The 24,950-nt window shown below is 54.8% G+C and overlaps 3 protein-coding genes and 1 long non-coding RNA gene across 4 annotated transcripts in view; 1 reads left to right on the forward strand and 3 right to left on the reverse strand.

The window, feature by feature from the left end:
• Positions 1-991: 991 nt before the first annotated feature.
• On the reverse strand, positions 992-11,853 carry ADAMTSL4 (ADAMTS like 4). Its single transcript, XM_024116203.2, has 18 exons — positions 11,746-11,853; positions 9,201-9,430; positions 8,920-8,977; positions 8,269-8,621; positions 7,403-8,084; positions 7,060-7,162; positions 6,153-6,289; positions 5,575-5,779; positions 5,175-5,347; positions 4,910-5,021; positions 4,620-4,805; positions 4,295-4,424; positions 3,753-3,957; positions 3,243-3,419; positions 2,718-2,924; positions 2,446-2,625; positions 2,027-2,171; positions 992-1,875 (listed from the first exon to the last, which is right to left on the reverse strand). The coding sequence occupies exons 2-18, from the start codon at positions 9,218-9,220 to the stop codon at positions 1,739-1,741; spliced, it is 3,210 nt and encodes a 1,069-aa protein (XP_023971971.1). The 5' UTR covers positions 9,221-9,430; positions 11,746-11,853; the 3' UTR covers positions 992-1,738.
• LOC102996288 (uncharacterized) lies at positions 9,453-11,139 on the reverse strand. Its single transcript, XM_024116019.2, is given in 6 exon segments — positions 9,453-10,242; positions 10,244-10,294; positions 10,296-10,399; positions 10,402-10,543; positions 10,545-10,809; positions 10,812-11,139. Coding segments are annotated over 6 exon segments (849 nt in total). The 5' UTR covers positions 10,936-11,139; the 3' UTR covers positions 9,453-10,079.
• A 1,278-nt stretch (positions 11,854-13,131) lies between the features above and the next one.
• On the forward strand, positions 13,132-24,919 carry LOC114485038 (uncharacterized). Its single transcript, XR_003678477.2, has 3 exons — positions 13,132-15,281; positions 17,119-21,126; positions 22,538-24,919. It is a non-coding gene; the product is annotated as an uncharacterized lncRNA (long non-coding RNA).
• The window catches only part of ECM1 (extracellular matrix protein 1), a 33,524-nt gene continuing 30,498 nt past the window's right edge, over positions 21,925-24,950 (reverse strand). Inside the window, exon 12 of the mRNA XM_055082922.1 lies at positions 21,925-22,311. Coding sequence (XP_054938897.1) covers positions 22,210-22,311 — 102 coding nt within the window. The 3' untranslated portion in view covers positions 21,925-22,209. The remainder of the gene's footprint in view (positions 22,312-24,950) is intronic.

Below are 24,950 nucleotides of genomic sequence, written 5' to 3' on the forward strand. Positions count from 1 at the left end.
TCTGCAGGCCTTTATTTACGGTCTTACTCGGCCAGACTTGTAGAGGTGCAGGGATGGGGGAGGGATGCTTCTAATGGGGAGAGAAGCTCAATTCTATTGCACTTCCCCTCTTCCTAGGCATGGGGACCCCTGGGAAATCTGGCTTCCACAAGTGGAGATCTGGACTCAGACCTCAGAATTGCAGGGCTCAGGGAGAAGATCTGTGTTATGGAAAAGGCTGCCCACTCTCACACCACCTCTAGCAAGCTATTTACCTTGAGAGTGGACATGGACGGGGGAGGGAGGAGGGAGGAGACTAGGGTGAGACATCTCTGAAGAATGTGTCTTTGGCAGGACATCCAGTACTGCCTTGGCTCCACCCTCGACTCCACCCCCAAGTCCCCTAGAGCCGGGCCAGAATCCTCCTCCGGCCGTTTCTGCTGAGGGAGAGGGGTGTGGGGTGTGGGGTGTGAATCATTTCCTTTCCTCCCACCCTATAAAAAGCAATAAACCAAGAGCTTAATAGGGAAATGGGTAATAGCAGAAAGGATGAGAGGGGCAGGAAGGCAGGGCCAAAGAAAGAGAACAGGAAAAGGGACCCCTGAAAAGGCAGCCGCCATTCAGCTCAGCCCCAGACGGGAAAAAAGTGCTGCTAGATTCCAAGAGACTTTACAGAAAGACTCGGCCTACCAAGAAGCCCACCATAGGCCAAGCAGTTTCTTCTTCAGCTCTGGACCCAAGCGCCAAACTCCATACCTAAACTGGGAGAAGTGGTGACCTCTAGTGGTCAATGACCAACCTGCAGGGCCTGAGGTCGGCCAGGATCCTCTCCCTCTCTGACCAAGGCTCCTGGTCTCAGGTGACTGGGGCTCATTCATTAGCCTTTCTGGGCCCAAACTCTCTCCACCTGGGCTCCAAGTACTGTTCCCCTTCCCACCCTTCATTCTGATCTCACACTGCTTGCTTAGGTGGCCTGTATGGCTGGGTTCCCACGAGGACAATGAAGAGCCTGTTTCTCATTTGTCATAATCATCTTTAATAAAAAATAAATTAGTTCTGGGGTGGGAACCATTTTAGGAGGTGGGGGGCGGGAGCAGGGGCTAGGGTGTCTTATTCTAACCTTGCTCTTTTCCATCCTCTGCCCAGCTGGTCCCTGCTCTGGGGAGATAGTCTCTCTTCCTGGGGAAAAGCAGGATTGGCAATGGCTCACCCCGTCCCTAGCTAACTATGAGAGGGAGGGATAGAGAGACTAAGTAAGGGGAGAAAGGGTCAGAGGACAAAAGGATGGTTTAGATGATGTGTGGCCTGAACAGGAGAAATGAGGTTTAGGACACAAAGTTGGGATTAACGGGAAGTCCAGACTCTAAGTAGCTCGGATTCCCAAAGAGCTGCAAACTTGCTTTCCTTTCAGCCTAGAAAACTCTCACGGAAACAGGCATTGTCCCCTCTCCCGGTTCCTTCTCAGTCTGTGTAACTTCTTTTTGAGAAGTGATACAGATTTATGGGAGCACACACATCCACACAGGCCCATATACACATCCGGGGGCATATGTGCACACACACCATCACACCACCGCACAGACCCAACCACATGTCTTGACAGTTACTGTCCATCATCTTGCCACCTTCGACCACCCTGGGGGACGTCCCTAGTGAGACCAGGACAGGCTAGAGAGCCAGAGGGTACAGAGTGGGCTGATTGACAGGTGACTGATGGTGGCATGAGAAAACCACGAGGAGAGGGTCTCCTGGACCCATTTCAGGCGGGCTCCGGGGGAGACCGCTCCAGGACATGGGCGCAAGAGCGGCAACAGGTAGCGGTGTAGTAGGGATAGACGCAGAGCCGGGCCTGCACCACCAGGGGGCAATGTGGAGAGCTGTCCTTGCATTGATCATCTGGGGACAGAGGAGGCCATTGGGCACAAGAAGTCACCAAGATCCATCCCGCTGGAGGTGTGTTGCCCGCTCCACACTCGTCCTTCCTAATCTCCACCCACACTTCAGCTAACTCCGCTCTGCTGGGGACTGGGGAGAGGGAGCTCTTTACCAGGGCGCTGGCTGCAGGGTTGGCTGTTACAGGATCGTTTCCTGGAGGGCCGCAGGTGAGGAGGGCATCGGATGCTGAGGGTCTGGTTGGCGGTCAGGCACTGGACCTCCCTTGTCTGCATGCCCCCCTGGCAAGAGCGAGAACACTGGGGAGACCCCAGCTATCAAATCAGAACTTTGCTGTGCCCCAGGCTCCTCCTGAACCCCAGGCCTCCTCCTCCTCTTAAAGGAGTTGGGGGGCTCTCCTGGAGCATTATGAAACCCCACGTGGAGGGGGCCCACCTGTCCTCCTGGTCTAGGAAATGGGACAAGTTAAACTGCTGCTGGCCTTAGCCTGGAGCACAGAGGGAGGCACAAGGAGGGAAGCCTCCCCTCCCCTGGAAGTCCATGCTGAGCAGGGCAAGGGTGCCAGGCGCTCACCGGACTCCAGGGTGTAGAAAACCATCGGTCCTGGCAGTCCTGCCCCTGACAGGGCTGCAGGGCAGGGGGCCTGGGCAGGTGGGAACAGTTGCTAGCAGAAGTCACATTGAACTCCGTCCCCAGTTTGGACACACAGATGATGTCTCTACGCTGTGTGCCAGAGCCACATTCTGAGGAGCACTGATGGAGAAGACGGGAAGGGAGAGCAGGATTACTCCGACCTCCCCCCAGGGAATCCCACTGACCGGCCCCCTCCCAGGCTCTAAGCTCACCTCTGCCCAGGGCCCCGTGTACCAGCACCACGTCACCTCACAGGGCCCCAAGCTGCAGGCACGCATGTCAGGGGGGCGGCTTCCTGGTGCACAGGTCTGCTCAGTGGCTCCTGCCCCTGCTTCCTCCTGGCCCTCCCCATGGGTCTCCCCACTCCCGAGGCAGACAACAGAACGTCGCTGGATTCCCGTCCCACACTCAGCTGAGCACTGTTGGGAAGCAGAGTGTGAAGGGAGGCTGGAGTGACAAGAAGGGGAAGGCAAGGGGGCTGAGGACAGACACATCCCGGATCCCGGGAGTTAGGGAATGCCCCAGGGGTACCAGCCAGATACGGGGAAACTTCGCCAGGCAGGGGTCGGGATGTCAGCGGAAGTTTTTCTCTGAGTCCCCAACATCAGCAGTGTCTAGCAGACGGCAGGTGCTTGCTCAGTCAACGTTATGCAACCGTGCTGGAAAGGCCCCGGGAGGGTGTCCTGGGTGGGGGGTACCGGGGGCGTGGGGCTCGGCTGAGGGGGTGTGGGGCCCACCTTGGAGCTCCAGTCGCTGTGGAACCAGGCTGTGGTGCAGGGCCCCATGTCACAGGCCTCTCTGCTGGGGGGCCGCGGGGGGCCTGAGACGCACTCCTGCTCGCTCACTTCATCACCGTTGTTGCCGACGCAGCGGACCTGTCGGCTCCTCTGGCCGCGACCGCACCGCACAGAGCACTGAGGGGACGAGGGGCGTTCAGGCCTGGGCTTCCCCGGCTGCCTCACCAGCCTCCAGCTCTGGGGCCTCTGAACCAGGATCTGCCTTTGATGCCTGGCTCAGCGGTTACAGGGCTTCGTGGGCGGAGGAGCAGGCTGAGTATGGGGCTCTGGGCCCCCAAGCCCCGGTTCCGTCTCTTCGCAGACTTACAGATGGAGGTTCTACATGAGATCTCATTTGTAAAAGTTTCTGCTGATTAGAACGGAGTTGGAAAAACCACTGCTCTAGCTCACTGGTGCCCATGCCTCCGGGATGTTCCCGCTCCAAGAGCTTCCTTGCCTGGGACCACTCACCTGGCTCCAGGGGGAGCGGACCTCCCAGCGGCCGCAGAGGCGCAGCTGGCACGGCTGGGTGATGTTGGGCCGGGGCAGATGTCCGCAGCGCTCCAGGGGCACCGACGAGCCGCCGCCCCCAAACTCCTGCCGGCAGCGCAGCTGACGGTGCTGGGTGCCGGGGCCACAGGAGCGGCTGCAGGACGTCCACTCGCCGGCCTCCCAGCTATGGGCGTGGGCAGGGAGGGGAAGGGACAGAGACACAGAGGGCAAAAACAGAGATGTGTGGGACTGCCATGTTTGGGGAAGGGGACGACAGACTGGGGGTGGGGACCCCTCAGAGGAGAGTGGGCATATTTGGAGTCTGGGATCCCTTTGGGGGCTCAGCGTTTCCTTGTTGTCTATGGAATGTCGGCCTTTCTCACTGAATCACGTCTCTCTGAAGCCAGGAGATCTTGTGTTGAGTGCAGAGTCCAGGTGAGATCTTATGGGGGCGAGGATGTGTTTCCCCGGGGCAACCGTCGTGTCCCTAGGACCCTAACCCTCCCGTGGGGTGCACTCACTACGGTGGGCACGGGGGGCCGTGGCAGGGTTCCTGGGAGGCTGGGGGCCTGGTGCCCACGGCACAGCTGCGTTCATCCAGTTCCTCTCCTGACTCACGAGAAATGCAGAGGAAGACAGGGCGCCAGACACCTGAAAGGGATAAAAGGGAAGCCAGGGGAGGCAGGATAGCTCAGCATCCAGTGTCAGCGGGGTCCCAGGCACTGAAGTCCGATCCGGCACAGAGTCAAGGTGTGGACCCACCATCCAGGGTATGGGGTCAGGAGTGCCAAGCTGGGCATCTGGGCCGAGGGGGCCAGGCATACAGGCTGGTGGGTGACGTCTCACCTTTTCCACAGGATGCCGAGCACTCAGAGTGTCCCACCCGTTTCCAGTATCCGGCTGGAGACCCCAGGGGTGTCCTGGGATGGGGCGGGGCGGGCATCTGGGGGATCCGCACCTGACGCTGGAGGGTGCCTGGGGTGCGGGCAGGGCGGGGTACTGAAGCAGGTGGGGGCTCTCCCCTCAAAACCTCTGCGCAGGGAGAGTCGGGTAGACAAATCAGATGCGTCCCCGTTGCCTCGAGCTCCCCTCAGCCTCTCCCCACCTCCTTTTAGGTCTGGGGATCAAAGTCTTACCAGGCTGGAGTTGGGGGAGACGGGGCTCTGGGGTGGGGTTCTCAAGGTTTGGAGGAGGTGAGGAGATGACATACTGGTAGAAAACACCTGGGTTTTCCTCCTGAAAGATCATCTGGGGAGAAAGAGAGAAGGTAATGAATGTTTGGGGGTGGCCAGGGGGCCATCCACTAGCCTTCTGCCCATGTTGAGACCCACAGCCTTCCCCTCAGAGGAGAGGCAGCGGGGCGGCCTCCTCCTCCGGCCCAGGCGCAGGCCCCTCGCTCAAGTAGACATCCACAGGCTGGGTCGTGGGGCCTTCCGCGGACAGACTCTCCCCCACGCCCTCCTCTCGAGGAGGACGGCTGTACCGGAAGACAGTCCCGCCGGCGGCGTAGGACCCAGGGGGATCCACAGCCCAGTTTCCATTAATGATGGACCGGCCCCCGGGACCACGAAGTGCTGGAGGTGGCAGATCAGGACATGCGAGGTTAGTCATACTGTCCTCCTCTCCCACCACTTCCCTGACAGCACAGAACCCCACATACCCCGTGCCCACGTGGGAGGGAGGAAGGGAGCCCTGACTTCCCGGGTGGCTCATTTGCCGTGCCGAATGGGGGTGTGAAGGGCAGAACCAATAGGCCAGGAATGGAACGGGGGACAAAGACTCGGGGAACCCAGGGACTCACCAAGGTAGTTGGAGCTGGGCCGGAGCTGGGCGATCCAGAGCCGGGAGGCTCCAGCAGGAATCAACAGGATTTTCTGATAGCCCAGAGGGCCTCCCCGGTCAGTGAGGTTCCCCGAGACGAGACGACAGGTAGAATCATCACCCCCACAGACTCCACAGCCATCTGGACGCCTGCCCGAGCCGAGGATCCCATCACAGCCAGGGCTCTGGAGGAAAGCGGAGTGAGGCAGGGGCTGCCAGAAGCCAGACACCACCTCCAACCCTGGCCTGGTGGTCTTGGAGCCTTCGGCTCACCGTGTGTCTTGACCTTTGCATCACAAGTGAGACTTGTAGTTTCTCTGTCAGCCCCACCATCCCCAGCCAGCCTCTGGGAAGCTTGGATGGGCTTAAGGGGGGTCTTTCTTGCAGTTCGACTCTTGACTCTGCTCAGCCCTGCTTGGCAGGTAAGAACTTTTCCTCTCTGCAACCTGAGTCTGGTGTTTTGCCATTGTGATGATGAGCAAGGAGACTCTGTGTGTGTGCCTGTAGCAGTTATTAACATTGCCTCTCTCCCCATGTGCGCACCCCGTCCTCCCTCACCAGACAGCGTCCGGCCACACAGATGTCTGGGGCTCCAGGCTGACACAGGGTCCCGTCCTGGACCTTTTCGGTGTGACGGACATAGAAGCGGAAGCCACGGGGACGGCAGTTCAGTTCACAGCGCTGGGAACCCTGAACTAAGAGACAGGGTAGAAGGGTGGTTAGCTGGGGTCCCTGGCAGGAGGTTAACTGAGAAAGAACCCAGGGCCCTGAGAGCGGCTTGGCTTGCCTTATATTAGCAATAGGGCATCCTGAGGTTGCCGAGGTCACTGTGGATGAAGGGAACACGACAATTCTGTACTCTGAAAGGTCAGTTTGAGGGTTACACAAAAGTTGGGTCAGATCAATTGAGGTCACTAAGACCAGAAAAGGGGTTGTGAGCTCTGAGAGCGGACAGATACTTGAAACTATGATTATGTGAGTTCAGAGCTCATGAGGGCTTGTCTTGGTATCAAGGTGACACAGGCTGAAAATCAAGCGGACGGTAACCTGGGAGAAAGTGATACAACACTGTCCAGGATCCATGGGGCACGTCCACCGAGCTGTCACCACTGGACAGGATCTCTCTGACCATGCCCTGCTCATGTCACATCCATCCCACCTCCTGGGTTGGGCTTCTTCCCAGAGGAGACCAGCCAAAGGGCACGTCTGGACACATCCCTTCTCCTAGCCTGACCCCTCTGCTGACCATACACCGCCATCTGACAGCTAGGGCTCTGTCCGAAACCCCCAGCCCTTTCTGGGCCTGTTCTGTCTCTTCACCCCAGCCCTGGGAAATAAGGAAGACAATATGACACAGGAGAAATACAAGAGCCTACAGAGAAGAAAAAGAGGGGCTGAGTGTCTCCCTCCCCATCATCCCCCAATCTCCAGCCCCCCTGTCCAGGGAGTGGGCTAGAAACCTCACCTTCTGTGAAGGGCTCCCACTGGTACAGCTGACCCATGAACTCCTGGGAGTCAAAGGCTGCACACTGCAGGGCCCGGGGGTCTGGCTGCTCAGGGGGGCAGGGCTGAGGTAGGGGATACAGAGGAGTCAAAGCTGGGGAGGAAAATGGGGGTGTGGGTCAGGGCTGGATTGGGGGGATAGCGAGGCAGGTCAGGTCTATGGAAGAGCTCCAAGGTCCCTACCCTGAAGAGGTCAGATGCCAAGGCCCTTCTCCCTCAGGTCCAGATCTGACAGGCTGAGGACCCAGGCTCAGGGTCAGGGAAGCAGAATTGGAAGTCTGGGAGGGGTCCAAGAAGGAACTCACCGCTTGGCTGCAGGCTCTCAGCTGCTCACTCTCCCCAGAACATCTTGGGACAGGGCTACTGGGAGCAAAGAGGCTCCAGAGGGGGCTGGAATGGGGACCAGCACTCAGCAGAGGCAACCAGCCATCTGGGTAGTGAGGGGCAGACTCCGTGAGGGACCCGTGAAGATTCCCCCCAGGTCTCCAGTGCTCCCGGCTCTGCTGGCCTCGGCTCCGAGGGACAGAAAGGAAAGGATTAGGGTGTCGCTCTGCCAGCCGGGGACCGGCCCAACCCTGGGAACTTGGCCTTCTTGGCTGAGGGGACATGTGAAAGGAGCTACCTTCTCCTGGGGATGGAGGGAACAAGGAGGGCTCTGTGCCAGAGGCCTGGGCTCTGGGGTGGGGCCATGTGAGGGCAGGCCTGGTTCTAGAGGGCACCTCTGTCTGAGCAGCTTCGGGGCTTGGGGGTTCTCCTGGGGGGGACGGGGTGTGGGCAGATGGTTCAGTAGGAGGGAGTTCAGTTTGCGGGGTGTGGTTTGCAGAAGATGGCTCTGTTCTTGGAGTCAAGGATGGAAGATCTGAGGTCTGCAAGAGCTCAGAGCTGGGTGGTCTCCTGGGGTGCCTGCGGTTCCGATGGAGCGGCAAAGCAAAGGGCACTCTCCCATAACCAAACATTCCTGGCTTGATGGGGTCTCGAACCCGGGACCTGAGAAAGTGTTGCAGACGTGGGGTCACAGCGCTGGCTACCTTGGAGCCTGCCTCCCCAGGCGACTCCCTAGCACCAAAGATAAGCCTTTATAAACCCTGGATTCTTTGCTCCCCTTTCCTTCATCCCTAGCTCCGCCCCTTGCCTAAGGCCCCGCCTCTTCCCTCAAAGCCCCACCCCTCACCTCCTGGCTCCTTGAATCTCCTGGGCCTCCTCTCTCCCTAAATAAGCAGGACCTCGAAGGGGGCCACCTCTTCCCTGAGGTGGTGGCCTGTATAGGGGAAGGGTTTCTCGGGAAGTATGAGGTCTGGTGCCCTGACCCCGGGGGAGCAGGGCTTCTGGATGTCTTGGGGGCCGGGGTGGGAGGGGCAGGCCCTGGTGGAGTTGAGCTGTAGGGAGCTGACACGTCCGGCTCCTGCGCTGCACCCCAACCCCGCAGGGCTGGGAGCAAGAGGCCCACTGGTCCCAAGGACCCCAGACACCCTCAGGGCCCTGGTTCTCCTCGGGAGGTGTCTGAAGAGAGTGCCCAGACAACACCTGTGCAGACAAAAAGTTCAGCCAAAATTAGAATGATTTTCGAGGGAACTGTACAGAATATCTAGTCCAACGCTGGAGGCTTGGGGCAGTAGTGACTGGCCCAAGGTCACATTCAGTAGCAGAGGTGGGACTTGAAGTGATTTGGCAAGGAGTTAGGGAGTTGGGGAGGCTGGGAGGGCCAAGTGTGAGAGAAAGGGGCGGCGGCTTATCAGAGGCAGTGGAAAATGCAGACGTGGAGATTGTGGGAAGCGGGGAGGGAGGGAGAGGAAAGGATCGTAGTCTCTAGTCCCTGGCCCACCTCCTGATCCAGGCAGAGCTGAGGGAGGAACAGAAGCAGCATCAGACACAACCGGGGCCTGCAAACCAAAGGCAGGAGTGAAGGTGTCAGACAGGAGCCGGAGGAGGTGTTACGACACAGCCCTCACCCCAAGCAGGCTCTGCACGCACATCCTGATGCCAACTGCTCAGAAATCAGAAGTTACTCATCACTTCCCCCAGCCCCTCCCAGAGAGCTCCTTTCCCTCCCTTCCAGAGACGGAGACCCAGCCATCCCTCCTCCAGGGCCGCCCCACCTCTTACCTGCCCGCCCACTTCTCCATCTCTCCTCCCTTGATGGCCCCGGGGCCAGGGAGGAGGGGACCGGAAGTCAACTCTACTCTGGCATCTGGGCGTGGGGTGGGGGATGCGCTCTGCAGGGACCGAAGCCTGGTCCAGTCTCCAGAAAGCTGGGGGTTGGGATGGATGACTCCTCAGAAGGACATCTCAGAGTGAGACTGGATGGGTGAAGACTGGCCCACCCTTTTATGATCCTAAGGGAGGGAGGGAGAAGGCACACCGCCCTTGTCCATTCGCCCAGGCTGGAGGGGCGGCCGTCTGCCCTCAGCCTCCCAACTCAGGCTCAGTCCCCCTCCTCAGCTGCAGGAACTTCTCAGGTCCTCCGTGTCCTAACTAGGAACTGTCTCTAGGCCAGCTCAGGCACACGCATCTTTCTTAAGTTGGTTTTCATCTGACTCCCCCTCCTGCCCTCCCAGAGGTCCTGGAAAGCTGAGGAGGGATCCTCAGTGAGGACTTACCAGACACCCCCCTCTGAGCTGCTGACTGAGAGCCCCTTGGGCTTTCCGTTTCCTACCTGACTCCCAGCTTTTTCTTCCCTTCGTAGCTAATAAAGCTCCTTCTGGAATGATCAGGCACATCTCTGCCTGCCTCAAACACTTTCCAGTCAAGGGATAAACTAAATGGGCTGATGGTTTAATCTCTAGAGAAGCAGGTGATTCTTCCCACTGAGATTTAACCTCCCTCTAGGGGCCAGCGTCCAGCATTAGATCAATGAGGCCTTACTTCAGGAAAGACTCTGATGGGCTAGGGAAACCTGGGAAGGGGATATGCAGCTAGAGATGCCCTTGCTCCCCAATCATGCACGGTCTATCTTCTGAAGAGCCAGAAAGTCCCTCCTGAAGTCTAAACTTGATCCTTAGGGAAGTGGAGCATGGACCCCTCCCCTGGTCTAAGCCTGACTCTCCCATCGCTCCCCTGCCCTCCAGCCCCTTCCTGCTCACAGTGAGCCCTTCCCACCCCACTCCTCACGCTGCTTGGAGTTCTGCTTTCCAGGAAAAAAAAAATGTTTCTGTTGGATCCGAAAGGCACCCGGGAGAGGAATCCAAGGAGCTAATGCCGAGGTGGGCCAGCTCAGGGGCAGGAAAATGACAGAGGGAAGGGCAGGAATGTGCTTGGGGGTAGCAACTCTCAGCCCCACTTCCCTCCCTGAGACCCCAGGACTTGGAAAGTTAAGGGAGGGATCACAGTGGTTGAGCCTGAGCTGCAGGGTCTCCTCAGCTGCTTGGGGTTGGGAAGGGGGTTGCTGATGGCTGCTCCTTCCCTTGGCTGGGCTGACCACTGAGGTCAGCAACTCCACCCTGATAGAGGGGGCGGGTAGGGACTCCAGAGAAGGGCCAACGTTCCACCCAAAACTTCAGCTCTCTGCCTGACTCTGTTACTGGAGGTTGAAGGAAAGGAGAGATGGGGTGATGATCACTGCTGCTTCTTGCTGCCGGGTCCGGGTCCCCTCTCTACTCCCTCTCTTCCTCTGCTTCTCTCTGCTACCTCTTTCTCCATGGGTCTACCCAGTACACATAATCCTGTCCTGAGCTGGGTTTGGCTTTGGCAGTTCCCTGGAGAAGTAAGGGGTGGGGTGGCGTGAGCTCTTGGGGCCAGGGCCAGGCCTGGCTCCCTCTCTGGAAAAGTCCTACCCCACCCCCTGCATAGCTGGGCAGGGGGCCGACACTCCCCCTCCACCCCTGCAGAAACAGATACACATTTGTGGTTTTCACCCCTTCTCATGTTCCTCATCTGGTGTGTCTCACTGCCCAGGGTGAAGAAAGGAGAGGTCAGAAGTGGTCACTCTTGGGCCAGGCTGACTCTGGTCTAGACAAACCTGGGCTCCTCCTGACCACACCTCCACACTGGCCAGTGAAGATCAAGGAAGAGAGACCTAGGCAGAACTAACCCCTTCACCCCCAGGGGACCCACCTCTGGGAAATGGGTGGTGCTGCGGGGCAGAGCGCCTCACAGCAGGCTCCAGGGCTGGCTGGAGAGTCCCTATCTTGGATGAGAACTCCTTGGTCCTCCACTCCTGGGTCCTGGAGGCCCATCCCAACAGGCATCTTTCCTTCCTAGTCGTCAGGCTGAGCTGGATCAAGGGCACCCACATGCGTCCCTCATAGCGTCCCTGTCCCCCAACTCCAGGACAGAAGAGAGTGGCGGGGTTGGGGGATAGGGGGAACACATCCTCCAGGAGCACCCATCTAGAGGAGGAGGGCAGGAGGCGCCGGGCGTGTGCCGGGAGGTCCTGGCTACGTTTTCCAATTTTATTCTGTGACTTCGTAGGAATTTTGGCTGATTCTCCGCCCGAGTGATGGGGGCCAGAGTTCCCAAGGGATCAGAACCCCCTCCCCAAGAATTAGACCCCAGGGACTTCCGAGGCTATAAGAGCTGGGGTTGGGGTCGTGGCTGGGGCGCGACCGCGGGGCGCAGGGAACAGGGACGGCGCGTGCGCGCAGGGCGGGGGGTCTAACGGGACCGGGGAGAGAGGGCGGCCGGGGCCGGGGGTCCCAGGGAAGATCTGTACCTGCTCTGCTCGGCCCCGGCGGCCCGTTAACCCCTCTGCGCCCGGGCGCTCTCTCCAGGCAGCCTTGCTCCGCGGCGGCTAAGGGTACCCCTGAGCCCGGCTCCGGACACTGCCGCCTCCGGCCGCGGCTCCGCCCTCGCCCCGCCCCCCGCTCCGCCCGCCCGCCCGCCCGCCACGCGCCCAGCCCGCGCCCCGAGCAGGCCCCCGGGTCCCGGCGGCCCACCCCGAGCCCCTTGCCTGCCAGGGCAACCCAACCCGGGCTTCGGGCCTTGGCCACCCCAGCCCGGCACGCGCCAACGGCTCGAGGGGGCGAAGCCGAGGGGGTCCCAGCCCGCTTCGGAGGGAGCCATCGCTCCCGGGCTGTCCCCAGGCCCCGCTGGGGCTCGGGACTCCCGAACCCCGGCTTCCAGACCGGCTCCGAGTGGGCTGTGCGAGCGCTGCGCCTGCCCAGGCCGAGCGGCCGCGAGTGGCGCCAAGGGGCTGGGTGGGTGGTGCCTGTACCCGAGCGGCGTGGACGAGCCCCGGGCCCCAGATCTGGGTGTTGCTGGGCCGAGATGGTCCCGCCCGACCCCAGATCCGCGATGGTCAAGGCCCTCTCCTCCACGCAGCCTCCCGTGCAAGCCCAGTCACCCCTGCCTCTCCCGAGTTGGGCTGTGAACCATGTGGTTCTGACTGCTCAGGGACCTCTATGGGCCTCGGTTTCTTCATCCATAAAATTTTACACACGGGGCATAGCGGAAGGAATGCGCTGATTTAGGAATCAGACGAGCTGGATTTGAATCTCAGCTTGAGTACTTATCAGCTCTGTGGTCTTGGATGAATACTACAACTTTTCTGTGCTGCACTTTCCTCATCTGTAAAATGGGGCTAATCTGATATATATGAATAAGCTTGGAGATATGTCTGTCTATTCATTTATATCTGGAAGAATACACCCCAAACTCGGAATTGGGGGCAACACCTGGGCAGGGGCTGTGGGGTTGGGAGAGAAAAAAAAACAGCCTTTTACTTTTTACTCTACATGCTTATATGTTGTTGAATTTTTAACCACAAGCGTTGTCTATGTTTTTAGTTATGTTAAAGAAATAAATAATATACATGAAAGTGTATGACAAAGTAGATAATAAATGGTCACTACTATTTTTAAAGTTTTATTTGCCATTTATTCATGAACCACGGTCCTGTATTTCTGGGTCTACTCACTATTTGAAAGGTTTTGGCTTTTTTTCAGTGACTTGTCAATATTTTATTTTATTTTATTTATTTTAACTTTTTGGCGGCACAGCCCGGCATGCAGGATCTTAGCTACCCAACCAGGGATCCAAGCCACGCCCCCCGCCGTGGAAGTGCAGTCTTAACCACTGGACCACCAGGGAAGTCCCTTGTCAATATATTTTTTAATATAAATTTTTATTTATTTATTTATCTATCTATTTATTTATTTATTTAATATTTGGCTGCGTTGGGTCTTTGTTGCTGCCCGCGGGCTTTCTCTCGTTGCCGCAAGCGGGGGCTGCTCTTCGTTGCAGCGGTGCGCGGGCTTCTCATTGCCGTGGCTTCTCTTGCTGCGGAGCACTGGCTCTAGGCTCGCGGGCTTAGTTGCTCCGTGGCATGTGGGATCTTTCCGTGTCCCCTGCACCGGCAGACGGATTCTTAACCACTGCGCCACCAGGGAAGCCCTAAAATGCTTTGAAGTGTAACAGGTATACCCTTATTTGAAGGTTAACATCCATATTTTGTTTTCTCAGTAAATCCCTAAGTTTTTTCAACACAAGGAAAGAACTTTAGGCTACTTTGTGTCATCTATATTTTTTCATATTTTGTTTTTATGTTTTTTTTATTTGTAGAGTTAAACGAAATATTTGAATTGGAATGATATAGAACAGACAAATGAGCCCCAGGTGCCCAGGCCTGCTTTCCAACTTTTTTACCCAAGCTCAGGCCCACAGGATGGTGGGTAAGCTGGCTGGGAACCCCTAAGACCCCTGTTATTTTGTGCGGGTGCAGGACAATGTTGCTAGAGCTTTTTTATTAAGTTTTTATTTTTTAAGAGACATTATAAAGTATCCTAGTTTTAAAATATTTACAAGTCACTAAAAAAACAACTTTAAGACATCAAGTACAACCTACAAAACATGACTGTTGCTCAGATTTGTCTGCAGGACTTAAGTCTGTGCCTCTTCTGAAAACATCCTCAGTCTTGGTCTCATAGTCCTAAAGAGCTTGGGAAGATAGTGGGTTAAGGCCCCCTCCCGGTAGGGGTGGTTTATCTTGGGACTGTTGGTGACATGCAGTCCTAACCCAGAGGCATATTTATAGCCCTGGATTTGGAGTGGGAAGCCCCTTTGCTCAGACCTCAGAGTACCATGCTGATGATGAGATGCCCAGTCCACAGGGACAGAGGAAGATATTTTAGGTCAGGGGCCTTTCAGTGCCCCCAAGTCACACTCCAGCAGCATTCACTTATCTACCAGGAGGCAAGCTGCAGGACCAGAAGGTGTGACTGAAGACAGCAGAGTGGGAAGGAAGCCTGGCTGGAGGGAAAGGTCCGCCTTTGACATTTGTAATGCTGTGAACTGAGGGTCAGATATAGTCCTTTCCATTAAGAAGTGGCTGTGAGCCAAAGAGCTCACGAGATTTATAACAGCTGTCACCTCCCATGACTCGGTGGTCTGAAAAGATTGTATAAGGAAAGGAATTTCCTATGCCTCAGCAGTGTGCAAAATGCCAGATGAAATTTGTGGACACTGTCTCAAGGATAAAAAGAAATTTCTTAAAAGATTATGCAATAAGGAGATGTTCACCCAAAACTACCCGTAGGGCTAGGACAAACGAAGGACAAAAAGGAAACAGGCTAAGTATTCGTCTGACTTTGAGCTTAACATAGCGATTTAATAATAATAATAATATAGCTAACATGTATATAGCACTTACTCTGTGTGCAGGCCTCATTGTAACAGATTTGGAAACAGACACAGGGAATTCCAGGGGTCTGGGTTTGATCCCTGGTCAGGGAACTAAGGTCCAGCAAGCCTCACGGAGTGGCCAAAAAAAAAAAGAAACAAAGACACAAAGAAAAATTCGGTAATTTGCCCCAAACCTCACAGTGAGAAGCTATTACCTGTGTAGGTTGGGTGCAAGTGAAATGTTTGAGAAATTTAGCTAAGTTCACTTAATAATTCTTTTTTCTGGTAGTAGAATAAGGAAGTTTTGTTTGTGTTGAACCGAATAACATTTTGTGTGTGTGTGTGTGTGTGTGTGTGGTACGCGGGCCTCTCACTGTTGTGGCCTCTCCCGTTGCAGAGCACAGGCTCCGGACGCGCAGGCTCAGCGGCCATGGCTCACGGGCCCAGCCGCTCCGCGGCATGTGGGATCCTCCCAGACCGGGGCACGAACCCGTGTCCCCTGCATCGGCAGGCGGACTCTCAACCACTGCGCCACCAGGGAAGCCCCCGAATAACATTTTAAACTCATGTTTCCTGTGAGACGTTGTCCCTACTCCAACATAATACTGATGCCGATACCAGTGTGCACAGGTGGGGCCTGGAAACTAGTGTGAAACTGTGTGTCTTTTGGTTTGTGGCCATAGCACCCATTTTCAGAAAGCCCAGTGTTTGCCTTCCTGCCTCTGGGAATTGTGGTTTACTCAACTCCTTTGTTCCAGAAGAGCCACTCTATTCCCAGTTGCTACACACCAGGCTGGTCTCCAGCCGTTGATTCTCAGTGTCCTGTCACGTTGTTCTGCACTTTCTGTCACTGATGCCATTCTGCTGACCATTGGCCTAGTTAGCTTACTCCCCACAACAGTTATGAGAACAGCCTCATGTGACCTGTTCTCTACAAGGAACCTGGAGGGTGGGGGCCACCCGGCCATGTTTACCTTTGTGTCCGCTGCCTCGCCTGGCATTTAATAAATGCTTGTGGGATAAGCCATGAATGAGAAATGGTGATCCCTGCCTCAGCTCTGGCCACATTCCAGCACTTTCTGGTTGTTGTGTCAACCCATTTTGGCTGAGCTGGTTCGAGGATGATGAAATCATGAAGAAACAGGATGTGACCCGTTTGGTAAGATGAGGTCCAAGACGAGGATGGGACTTTCTGGTCTCCCAGTCACTGCTCTGGAAACATTAAATTTGGTCAGAAACTCTCAAAGCCAGGATTCTTCTTTTTATTTATTTATTTTTTTTGGCTGCCTTGGGTCTTCGTTGCTGCCCATAGGCTTTCTCTAGTTGCAGTGAGCGGTGAGCGGGCTTCTCATTGCAGTGGCTTCTCTTGTTGCGGAGCACAAGCTCTAGGCGCACGGGCTTCAGTAGTTGTGGCACAAGGGCTCAGTAGTTGTGGCTCGCGGGCTCTAGAGCGCAGGCTCAGTAGTTGTGGCGCACAGGCTTAGTTGCTCTGCGGCATGTGGGATCTTCCCGGACCAGGGCTCAAACCCGTGTCCCCTGCATTGGCAGGCGGATTCTTAACCAATGCGCAACCAGGGAAGCCCCAGGATTCTTTTAAATTTGATTACCATATTTCAATCTTCCAGGGCCTCTCAGGCAGGTCCTGGGGTCCTTGGTGACAGACTTTGCCTCAGTACCGCCCTGAGCCATGTGTCTGTCTGTCCATCAGCATTCGAAAAACAGGAAGTGCTCAGTAAATGTTTATGGAATTGAATGAATTGATCAAACATAACCTTGGCAGCCATTAAGTTTACAAAATCGTCAGTACTTTGACAACTATGTTAAGTGGTTTGAACTCATGTGCACATCTTCTTACATATGTGTTTGGGAAACATGGCCATAAACTAGAGCTTCTGGATTAGGCCTCCAGAATGTTTGAGAATATTCATTGTTTGCTAAATTGGGAAGATTTTCAGATGATATTCTTCCTCTGTTATAGTCTCAATATAACCGATTTACAGATTTAATAAAATGGTACCCATCACCAGGCATGGGGAACAATTAGCCAGGACCCATTCCTCTGACACAAGCCTCCACTTAGTCCTGTCCTTAGGATCTTGGAGAACATTCTCAAGTAGCCACACTCCCCTCGGCTACTAGGGCCTGGGGAGCCCAGGGCAGTCAGCCGTCCCATGCTGCCACTGCGGCTACTGCTGCTGCTGCAAGATCCAGCCCTGGGTCATAAAGAGATTAAGTGCTGATCCAGATTCCATCCCAACTTTGCCATTCAGGGGCTGTGTGACCTTGGGCATGCTAAGCTTCAGGCTTCTCATCTCTAAAATTGGAGTAACAACAGTACTCAGTTTATCTACTTCATGGATTATTGCAAAAGCCAAAATAAAAAAAGAGCAGGTGTGTGAAGCTGTAGAGTCATAGAGAAAAGTCAGTCAGCATTATGATTAATGACGCATTTAAAATTTTATTTTAGTCAATGTGCCACGTAGATCAAGACTCTGCACTGTGTAAAGACTTAGACCTGCCCCATCGCGATGCCCACGTTCTGTGCTGAGGATCCTCTCTCAGAGCCCAGCAAGATTCAGCAAGGATTTGCCGGTGACAGAGCACATATTAAGTGTGTTCTCACAGCAGGTTGCCAACGGTGGCCCAGCCTCTGTGCCAGGGATTGGGGAAAAAAGTTATGTTGCTGTCTGGGTAGAAGCTATCTTCCTTACTAAGAAATCTGGCAGCAGATTGGCCACCAGGACTGAGTTCTGTGATGTCTTCCCAGCTTGGCAGGCTCCTTGTGCCTTGGGGTTCGTGGGCCAGAAGGTGAGGTGCTCTGGGCTGGCACAGGTTCAGCAGCTGCTGAGGGCAAAGATGCACTGGGAAGACATTGTCCCAGAGTCACAGAACAAAGGGCAGGCCCTACTTGGTGGAGGTAGGGCGAGGGTTGAGGCCTCCAAGCATTTTGAGAAAACAGAGAAACCTATTGTTTTGTTCTTGAGTCTGGAATTGCACTTAATGTACTGGCCACACATAGTACTGTGACCAATTCCAAGATCAACTGCAGATGTGAATTAAGAGCAGGAAACAGTGCGTTCTGTCCCAAGTAAGGAAGGTGGCAGAAACCCATCTTTCCTCTCCAAAGGGGCTCCTACAGAGAGAATAAATGTCCATGTGATAACTGGGCCCAGTGTCCAACCCCTCACCTAATTCCAGAAGTAAATTAAGAATTTCTCCAAGCAGAGCAGAGATATACAGAGAGGCAGGCTCTGGAGGTGATGTGGGCCCTGTTTGTGGTTTGAACAGGGCACCCCTTTCAGAGTTATAGAGCAGAGCAGGGAGATCAGCTGATGTGCTGGACTCCATGGGCCAGAATCTGAGCAAGTTATTTCCACCACTTGAGCCTCAAGAAATGGCTTCTTTCTTTAGTGGATTGCCACTGGAGACAGAGGACTCTAGCCTCAGGACTGCCCTAAGGAAAGGGCCATGGTAATTCTTCCCACATGAATCTTGCTCTCGTGCCTAGAAGTTTCCCTGACTTTCTAGAGAAAGCCAGCTTGGTGTCAAATTAATTTTGACAAATTGTGCTGAAGGCCTAAGAAAGGCAGACATAAAAGGGTAGGAATCAGGGTACAAAACTCAAAACTGCAGCCAGAGAGACGGGCAGGGCAGCCAAAGGAGAGGCAAGAATTTTGTACATACCAAGGACTTGAAGTCAGAAATGGAAGACTCAGAGCTTGCTCTGAAGGAAAAGAGTCGAGGCAGGAGATAGTGCAGGCTTGCCCCTCTGACCACAGGCCCAGGCTCATCTCAGAGACCTTGAGGGCCCTGTGTGGACAAGCAGGGGGCCACATCTGCTCCTGGTGCTGGAAGGGTCTCCCTTCTCTTGCTCACAGCCTTCCCTGCTCCTGGCAGCTTCAAGATCTAGTCCAGCTCTTAGCGTGGCATTCAAAGCCTTGCCCTCTTGGCCACAGCCTGCCCCTCCGGCTTCACCACCCCAAAGAGGCAAAGCCCCCAGCCAGGGCCTGTGTGCCTCCTTGCCTGAAATGCCCACCCCCATCCGTCTCCTCTGAGGTTGGAACCTTCCAAGCCCCAGCACAGTCTCTCTATGAGTGAGCCCCTCACCTCCCAGGACCACCTCTGTCTCTCTCTCTCCTTGGCCCAAAGCCCTGGCCCTGGCAGCTCTCTAGGCCCAGGAGTCTCTCACTTAGGTGTGTCTGACAGTTGCCTGAGAGGATATTAAAATACAACTGCCTGGTCCCCAGTCTGGGTGATCTCGTTCCTGAGCTCCACGGGGGTCGTGTGCACACCCACGGGGGAGGTCCACTGGTCTCAGCCACTCCTTAGTAAGTCTGCCTGTGAACCAGGTACCCATTTGGGTCCTCCAACCCAGGTATGCAGGAACCACACTTCATTTCTCAATAACAGCCTCATTTCTGTTTCAAGCCCCCCTTCCCCCGGGGGTGATGGAAACTTAATTGTCAGTTTAGGGGCTTCCCACCCTCACCTGTGGGCCCTGGGCAGCCACACATTTCCTAGCAAGATTGTGTTGGTGATGGAGAAGGTGTTTATTCACAGAGGAGAAGCTGACAAACCTCCTGGAGCAAAGGCCAGGTCCTCTTTCTTACTCTGGCCTTGATGCAGCAGGGTCACGCTCTCCCAGGGGAGGGAAGCAGCGGATGCCAGGCAAGACTAAGAACAGATCGGCCTGTGGCAGTGGGGACCAGAACCCAGTGGAAGGAAGGGTCATGAAGGGGTACACTCAAATTTACGTAAAACTGACATCCTCTCCCCAAACCTTGCTTCCTCTCCTGACTTCTCCTGACCTCCTGTTGTTGGGACTGTTCTTCAAAATCCTAGAGTCATCTTTACTCCTTTCTCTCCTTTAATTCCAGAATAGTATGGAAATTTAGAGGTTATTTTGCCCAGTCCCTCCACTTTCCAGGTGAAGAGATTGTGGCAATTTCTGGCAAACCCAGAATTAGATCCCAGATCATGTCATGGACATGAAGTCCAGTCCTCTTAGCCCAAAGACTTCCTGTCCTTCACATAGTTATGTGTCCTCCACATAGTTATGTGTCCTCGTCCCTTCTGTGGCCACCACCTGACAAAGCTCCCCTCACCTCCTGCGTGGATCACGGTGACAGTGACCAATACTAATGTGTGACACTTTGCTCCTGGCATCCATGGAATGCCTTCTCTCCTTCCCATCCCTTACATCCTACTCATCCTCCAAGGTCAGCTCAAATGCCACCTCTTCCAAAATTACGTGCTGGTCCGACGTGTCCTCTCCCCCTCCAGCTGCATTTAGCACCACGCCCCAACGGCTCACGGCAGGTGAGACGGTAGGCAGGCTGCACCTGTACGCTATTCAGTTTTCTGTAATTAGATGAGAAATTCCTAAGAGCAGGGATTGCCTTACACTTCTTGGTTTCCCCTACAGGGCCTGGCATCGAGGACTACATGATAAAATTTCAGTTGCTGCTTTTTGGTATATGCTAAGACGGGAAACTTTAGCAAAATGCTTAGAGGTGGCCACTAAGCCGCTGGCCCAAGTGAACTGGGAACACAAACTGAGAAGGAAATGTTTAATTTCTGGGGTAAGCAAGCTCCAAGAGTGGCTGAGGGTGAGGGAAAGAACTGATACAGTCCAGCAGGAGTCTTCTTCCAGGACAAGAGGAAAGGCTCTGCATACCAAGGACCTGACGTCAGAAATGGGAGGGTGGAGGCTCGCTGCAGGGGGGGACGCGGGGGAGGTGCAGGTGGAGGCAGGAGGTAACCAGCTCGCCACTGGGACCTCAGGTCCAGGGTCACCTGCCCCCAGATGCACAGATGTGCATCTGGCTGAGACTCTGGCTGAGCCACTGGCCCCAGCTGGACTTCTGGGGCTCTAAGGTGACCACTGCTCTTCCTGGGGCTGAGAAGCATAAGGGTCCCTGCTCTGTGGCCTCACGTTCAGTCTGGGACTGCAGCCTGACTCCCCAGCTTCCCTAGTCTGGCTTCAGCCGCTGCTCCCACTTGATTCTCTTCAGTCCACGTTCCCGGACAGGCCCCACACGGTCCCTCGGCTCTACTGGCTCAGTCAGTACACAGGGGACTCCGAGACTCACCCGCAGGGCATCCACCTTGGGCACTTGGGAGCTCACTGTTTTCCAGTGTCTGGTACCCCGTAGGTGCTCAATTACATTGTTTAACGAGTGAGTCATCATTCTGGGGTTCAGCTCACTGAGCCTCCCCTTTGAAGCCCCGACTGTCAGCCCAGGGTCAGCATCAGAAAGAAAATCCCTGTTTCTGAGTCCTTGTGTCTTCTCCTCACCTCAGCCCCCTGCTGTCTGGCTGTCCTCTCACCATGGTGAGGGGCTGCTGCCCCAGAAGCGGGGCCTGGCAGACAGGGCAACCTTGGTGGAGGGTGAGGGGCAGTTATGCCCAGCACTGCCTGCCAGTCTCTCACTTCAGAGCCTGTCCTCATCTCAGAAACTCCAGGATGCAGAGGGTAAGAGACCTGCCTTGGCCCCAATTCTTCACTGTGCACAGAACCTCCAGTCTCCAAGGGCTTTTTATTTCTTTCTTTTTCTTTTTTCTTTCTCGGCCGTGCCACGCAGTTTTCGGGATCTTAGTTCCTGACCAGGGATCAAACCTGTGTCCCCTGCAGTGGAAGCACAGAGTCCTAACCACTGGACCACCAGGGAATTCCCTCTAAGGGCTTTTTTAGATTCATCATCTCATTTTATCTTCTCCCCAAACCTTATAAAGTGGGGGTGGGCCTGTGGACATTACTTCCATTTATCAGATTAGAAAAAATGAGGCAGGAGAGGATGCCAAGCGCTTGACTTAGGAAGCAGAACTGGAGCCAGAACCCAGGTCCACCCACCCCTGGCCCAGCAGCTTCCCGGCACCGTTCTGAGCCGCTGGGGCAAGGAGAAGTGTTGGCAGGCCTGGTGGTGGTTTTCCCAGCCAGCATCCCAGCAGGAGGAGCTCACACTTTTCTGGGAAGTAACCTGCATCCTTTCAGAGCTGGGAGCGCTGGAGCAGTGCAGGCTGTCCCCTTATTTTACAGAGGAAATGGCAGCCTGGGGCCCCTGACTCCAGGCCAGCAGCCGGTATCCCCACTGCGTGCTTGTGTGCAACAGTCAGGACCCTCAAGTTTGTTCTCTGATTACTGGGCCCGGATTGCATCCCATCTGATGCAAGACTGAGGGGCCCTTCTGCGAACCGCTTTATTTTTATTGATGCAGCTATAGGCACAGTGTTCCCAGGCTGCCTGGGTTCACATGCCAGCTCCTTGACCAACTGGCTGCGTGACAGGGGGACGTGACCATGCCACTACCTCAGGGCTCAGTGGGGTTTTTGTGTGTGTGTGCGCTTTTTTTTTTGTGGCTGCGTTGGGTCTTCATTGCTGTGCACGGGCTTTCTCTAGTTGTGGTGAGCGGGGGTACTCTTTGTTGCGGTGCATCAGCTTCTCATTGCGGTGGCTTAGGCTCTAGGCACTTGGGCTTCAATAGTTGTGGCATGCAGGCTTCAGTAGTTGTGGCTCGCGGGCTCCAGAACGCAGGCTCAGTAGTTGTGGCACACGGGCTTAGCTGCTCCACAGCATGTGGGATCTTCCCGGACCAGGGCTTGAACCCGTGTCACCTGAACTGGCAGGCGGATTCTTAACCACTGCACCACCAGGGAAGTCCTTCAGTGGGGATTTAAATGGGATGATACACGTAGTCTTTAACTGAATAGCACCTCATCCATAGTAAGTAAGTAAGTAAATATTGGATGGTATTATTATTTAATTTAGAGTTAGAAGACTGAGTGGTAAAATTCTATTAGGCTACACAATTATAAATGCCTGTGCTGACACCACAGAGGTGGCCCCAGGAGGAAGCTATTGAAAGGTCTGAATTTTTCCCCAGCAGGAGAGCAGCTCTGCGGTTTAATTGGCCTGCAGAAAGCCACCCTGATACCTTCCCCCAGTGTGGACAAGGAGGCCCTGGCCTGCTCTGCACCCTGCCAGGAACCTGTCATCAGCAGCTGATTCCACTCCCCAGCTCGTGGACCAGGATTGCTGCAGATCTGAACACCCTAGGGAGGCAAGTCCCTGCCCACTTACTGATCACTGAGAACAGGTGGGTCCTGAAGGTCAGACCAGACCTATTTGTGGGGAGGCAAAGCACAAGATTCTGGAGAGAATTAAGAGAAAACACTCCCATCTTAGCCTCCATCTGCCTGGCTAGGGCTGGGCATGGATGTCAGGCAGAGCAAGGGAACTTTTACTCAAAGCAAAATAACCAACAAAGATCATTTGTTGGGGATGGACCCCTCATAAAAGCAGCTGAGAGATGCATTCAGATCTGAGCCCAAGGCTCTTGGTGGGGTCGGCAGTGTGCCGTGCTCCGGAAGCCCCGGCTTCTCTTGGTGAAGTTGCAGGGCTCAGAGGAGACTGGGGCTCAGGCAGAGGACAGTGGCCTCAGGTCCTGAGCAAGGGCATCTCCAGGGGATCTATTCTGACTGAGGCAGGAGACAGATGGGCCCCCGGGGCAAACAGTTTGAGTTCGTTCCTTGTGGACCGATACTCCGTGGAGACGGGAATAACAGGACAGTTGAGAGAGGAGGCTGGGCCCTGCCCAGATAGAAGATAAGAGACCACATATTCCTCATTATCGAAGTCAGAAGACCTCCCCGACTACACATGCACAGAAAGGCTGCTTGGAGGTCAAAAGGGGTATGGTGCCAACTAATGCTCACTTACCTTCAGGCCACTTCGGTAGAATCCATCTTGGCTAAGAGATGTGCGTGCACACATGGGAAAATCCTGAGCTATACCAAATTCAGATTTTGAACCAGGCAAATCAAAATGATTGGCCAAAGAAAACCTGGAAAAAGTGCCCCATATAAGTGATTTAAACTGCCACGAGGGCGCGACTCTTTCTGCGCCCGCCCGTGTGTCTATCCACACGTACTGTACTTCTTTTTTCTCCTAATAAATACTTGTTTCATCACTTTCCATCTCTGTGGGAATTCTTTTTCTGCAAAGCCGTAGGGCCCGGGCCTTGTCACTGACCACTGATCTAGTGCCTAGGATTCGGTGCTCTCACCGCCGCAACCCGACCTCAATCACTGGCCAGGAACCGAAACCCTGCTTCAAGCCGTTGCAGGCCGAGGCCACCCGAGATCATGACCACTCTCCCAAAGCAGTGCAGTGGGAGCTCGCGGGGCAGCCGAGCCCTCCTGCACAGACCCACATCTCTGGGACAAGCTCTTCAGAGCTGAGGGCTGTGAGCACAGGTTAGCGGTGGGGTGGGTCAAGTTAGGACCAGCAGGTGCGTCACTGCCCTGCCCTGGCCACAACCAAGACTCTTGCACCTTCCTCCTCACCCTATCCATTCTCCTCTGGCTTCAGTCCTTTACACTGAAGCGGATTTTTAAAAATAGGTAAAGCAGTGGTGATCATTTTGTAATGTATAAAAATATTGAATCACTATGTGGTACTCCTGAAACTAATAAAACGTTTTAAGTCAATTATACTTCACTTAAAAAAAATAAAAATAGGTAAAGCACATGGTGCACAGTACAACGCGTCTCCCTGCTTTCCCCCCTTACCCCTGCCCCTCGCTGGCCACATCCGCGGGTCCTTACTAAGATGGCATACGCGTGTGCAAGCATACAAGTCAGTAGCCTCCTTTTCTATCTTCTTTTGGTTACAGAGACTCCTCTGAGAATCTGAAAAAGCCTGGGTTCTTCCCTAAAGTAGGGTACACACATGCACAAAATTAGCGTACAACTTCAGGGGTTCACACACTCTCTGTGGTCCATTTTGTCCTCCTGAACAAGGGATTCTGGTTGTGATTTAAAGCAACTGGGCCTGAGCCACCTCCTATCTCCTCAGTGCCATACTCCCAACATACACACATCCCCCGACTACCAGGATCTTGACAAAATCTCAACAAGGGAGCTCTTCTAAGGCTTTGACAAAACGGCTGAGGCAGGCAAGCCGTTTAGTGCCTTCTCTCAATAGCTTCCTATTATATTTAGAATAAAATAAAATCTAAACTCTTAACATGGCCTCGAAAGCCCTCCTCTCATGCCTGGTCTGACCTGAGCTTCCTTTCCTGGTCTCATCCCACCACTAGTACCCTCCCCTCACGCTGCTCTAGCCACACCCACCTTCCTTCTGTTCCACCTTCTTTCTGTTCCATATTTGTTTTTTTTTTGGGGGGGGTGGTACGCGGGCCTCTCACTGTTGTGGCCTCTCCTGCTGCGGAGCACAGGCTCCAGACGCGCAGGCTCAGCGGCCATGGCTCACGGGCCCAGCCGCTCCAAGGCATGTGG

This window comes from Physeter macrocephalus, unplaced genomic scaffold, assembly GCF_002837175.3.
Source record: "Physeter macrocephalus isolate SW-GA unplaced genomic scaffold, ASM283717v5 random_357, whole genome shotgun sequence".
NCBI classification, from domain to species: domain Eukaryota; kingdom Metazoa; phylum Chordata; class Mammalia; order Artiodactyla; family Physeteridae; genus Physeter; species Physeter macrocephalus.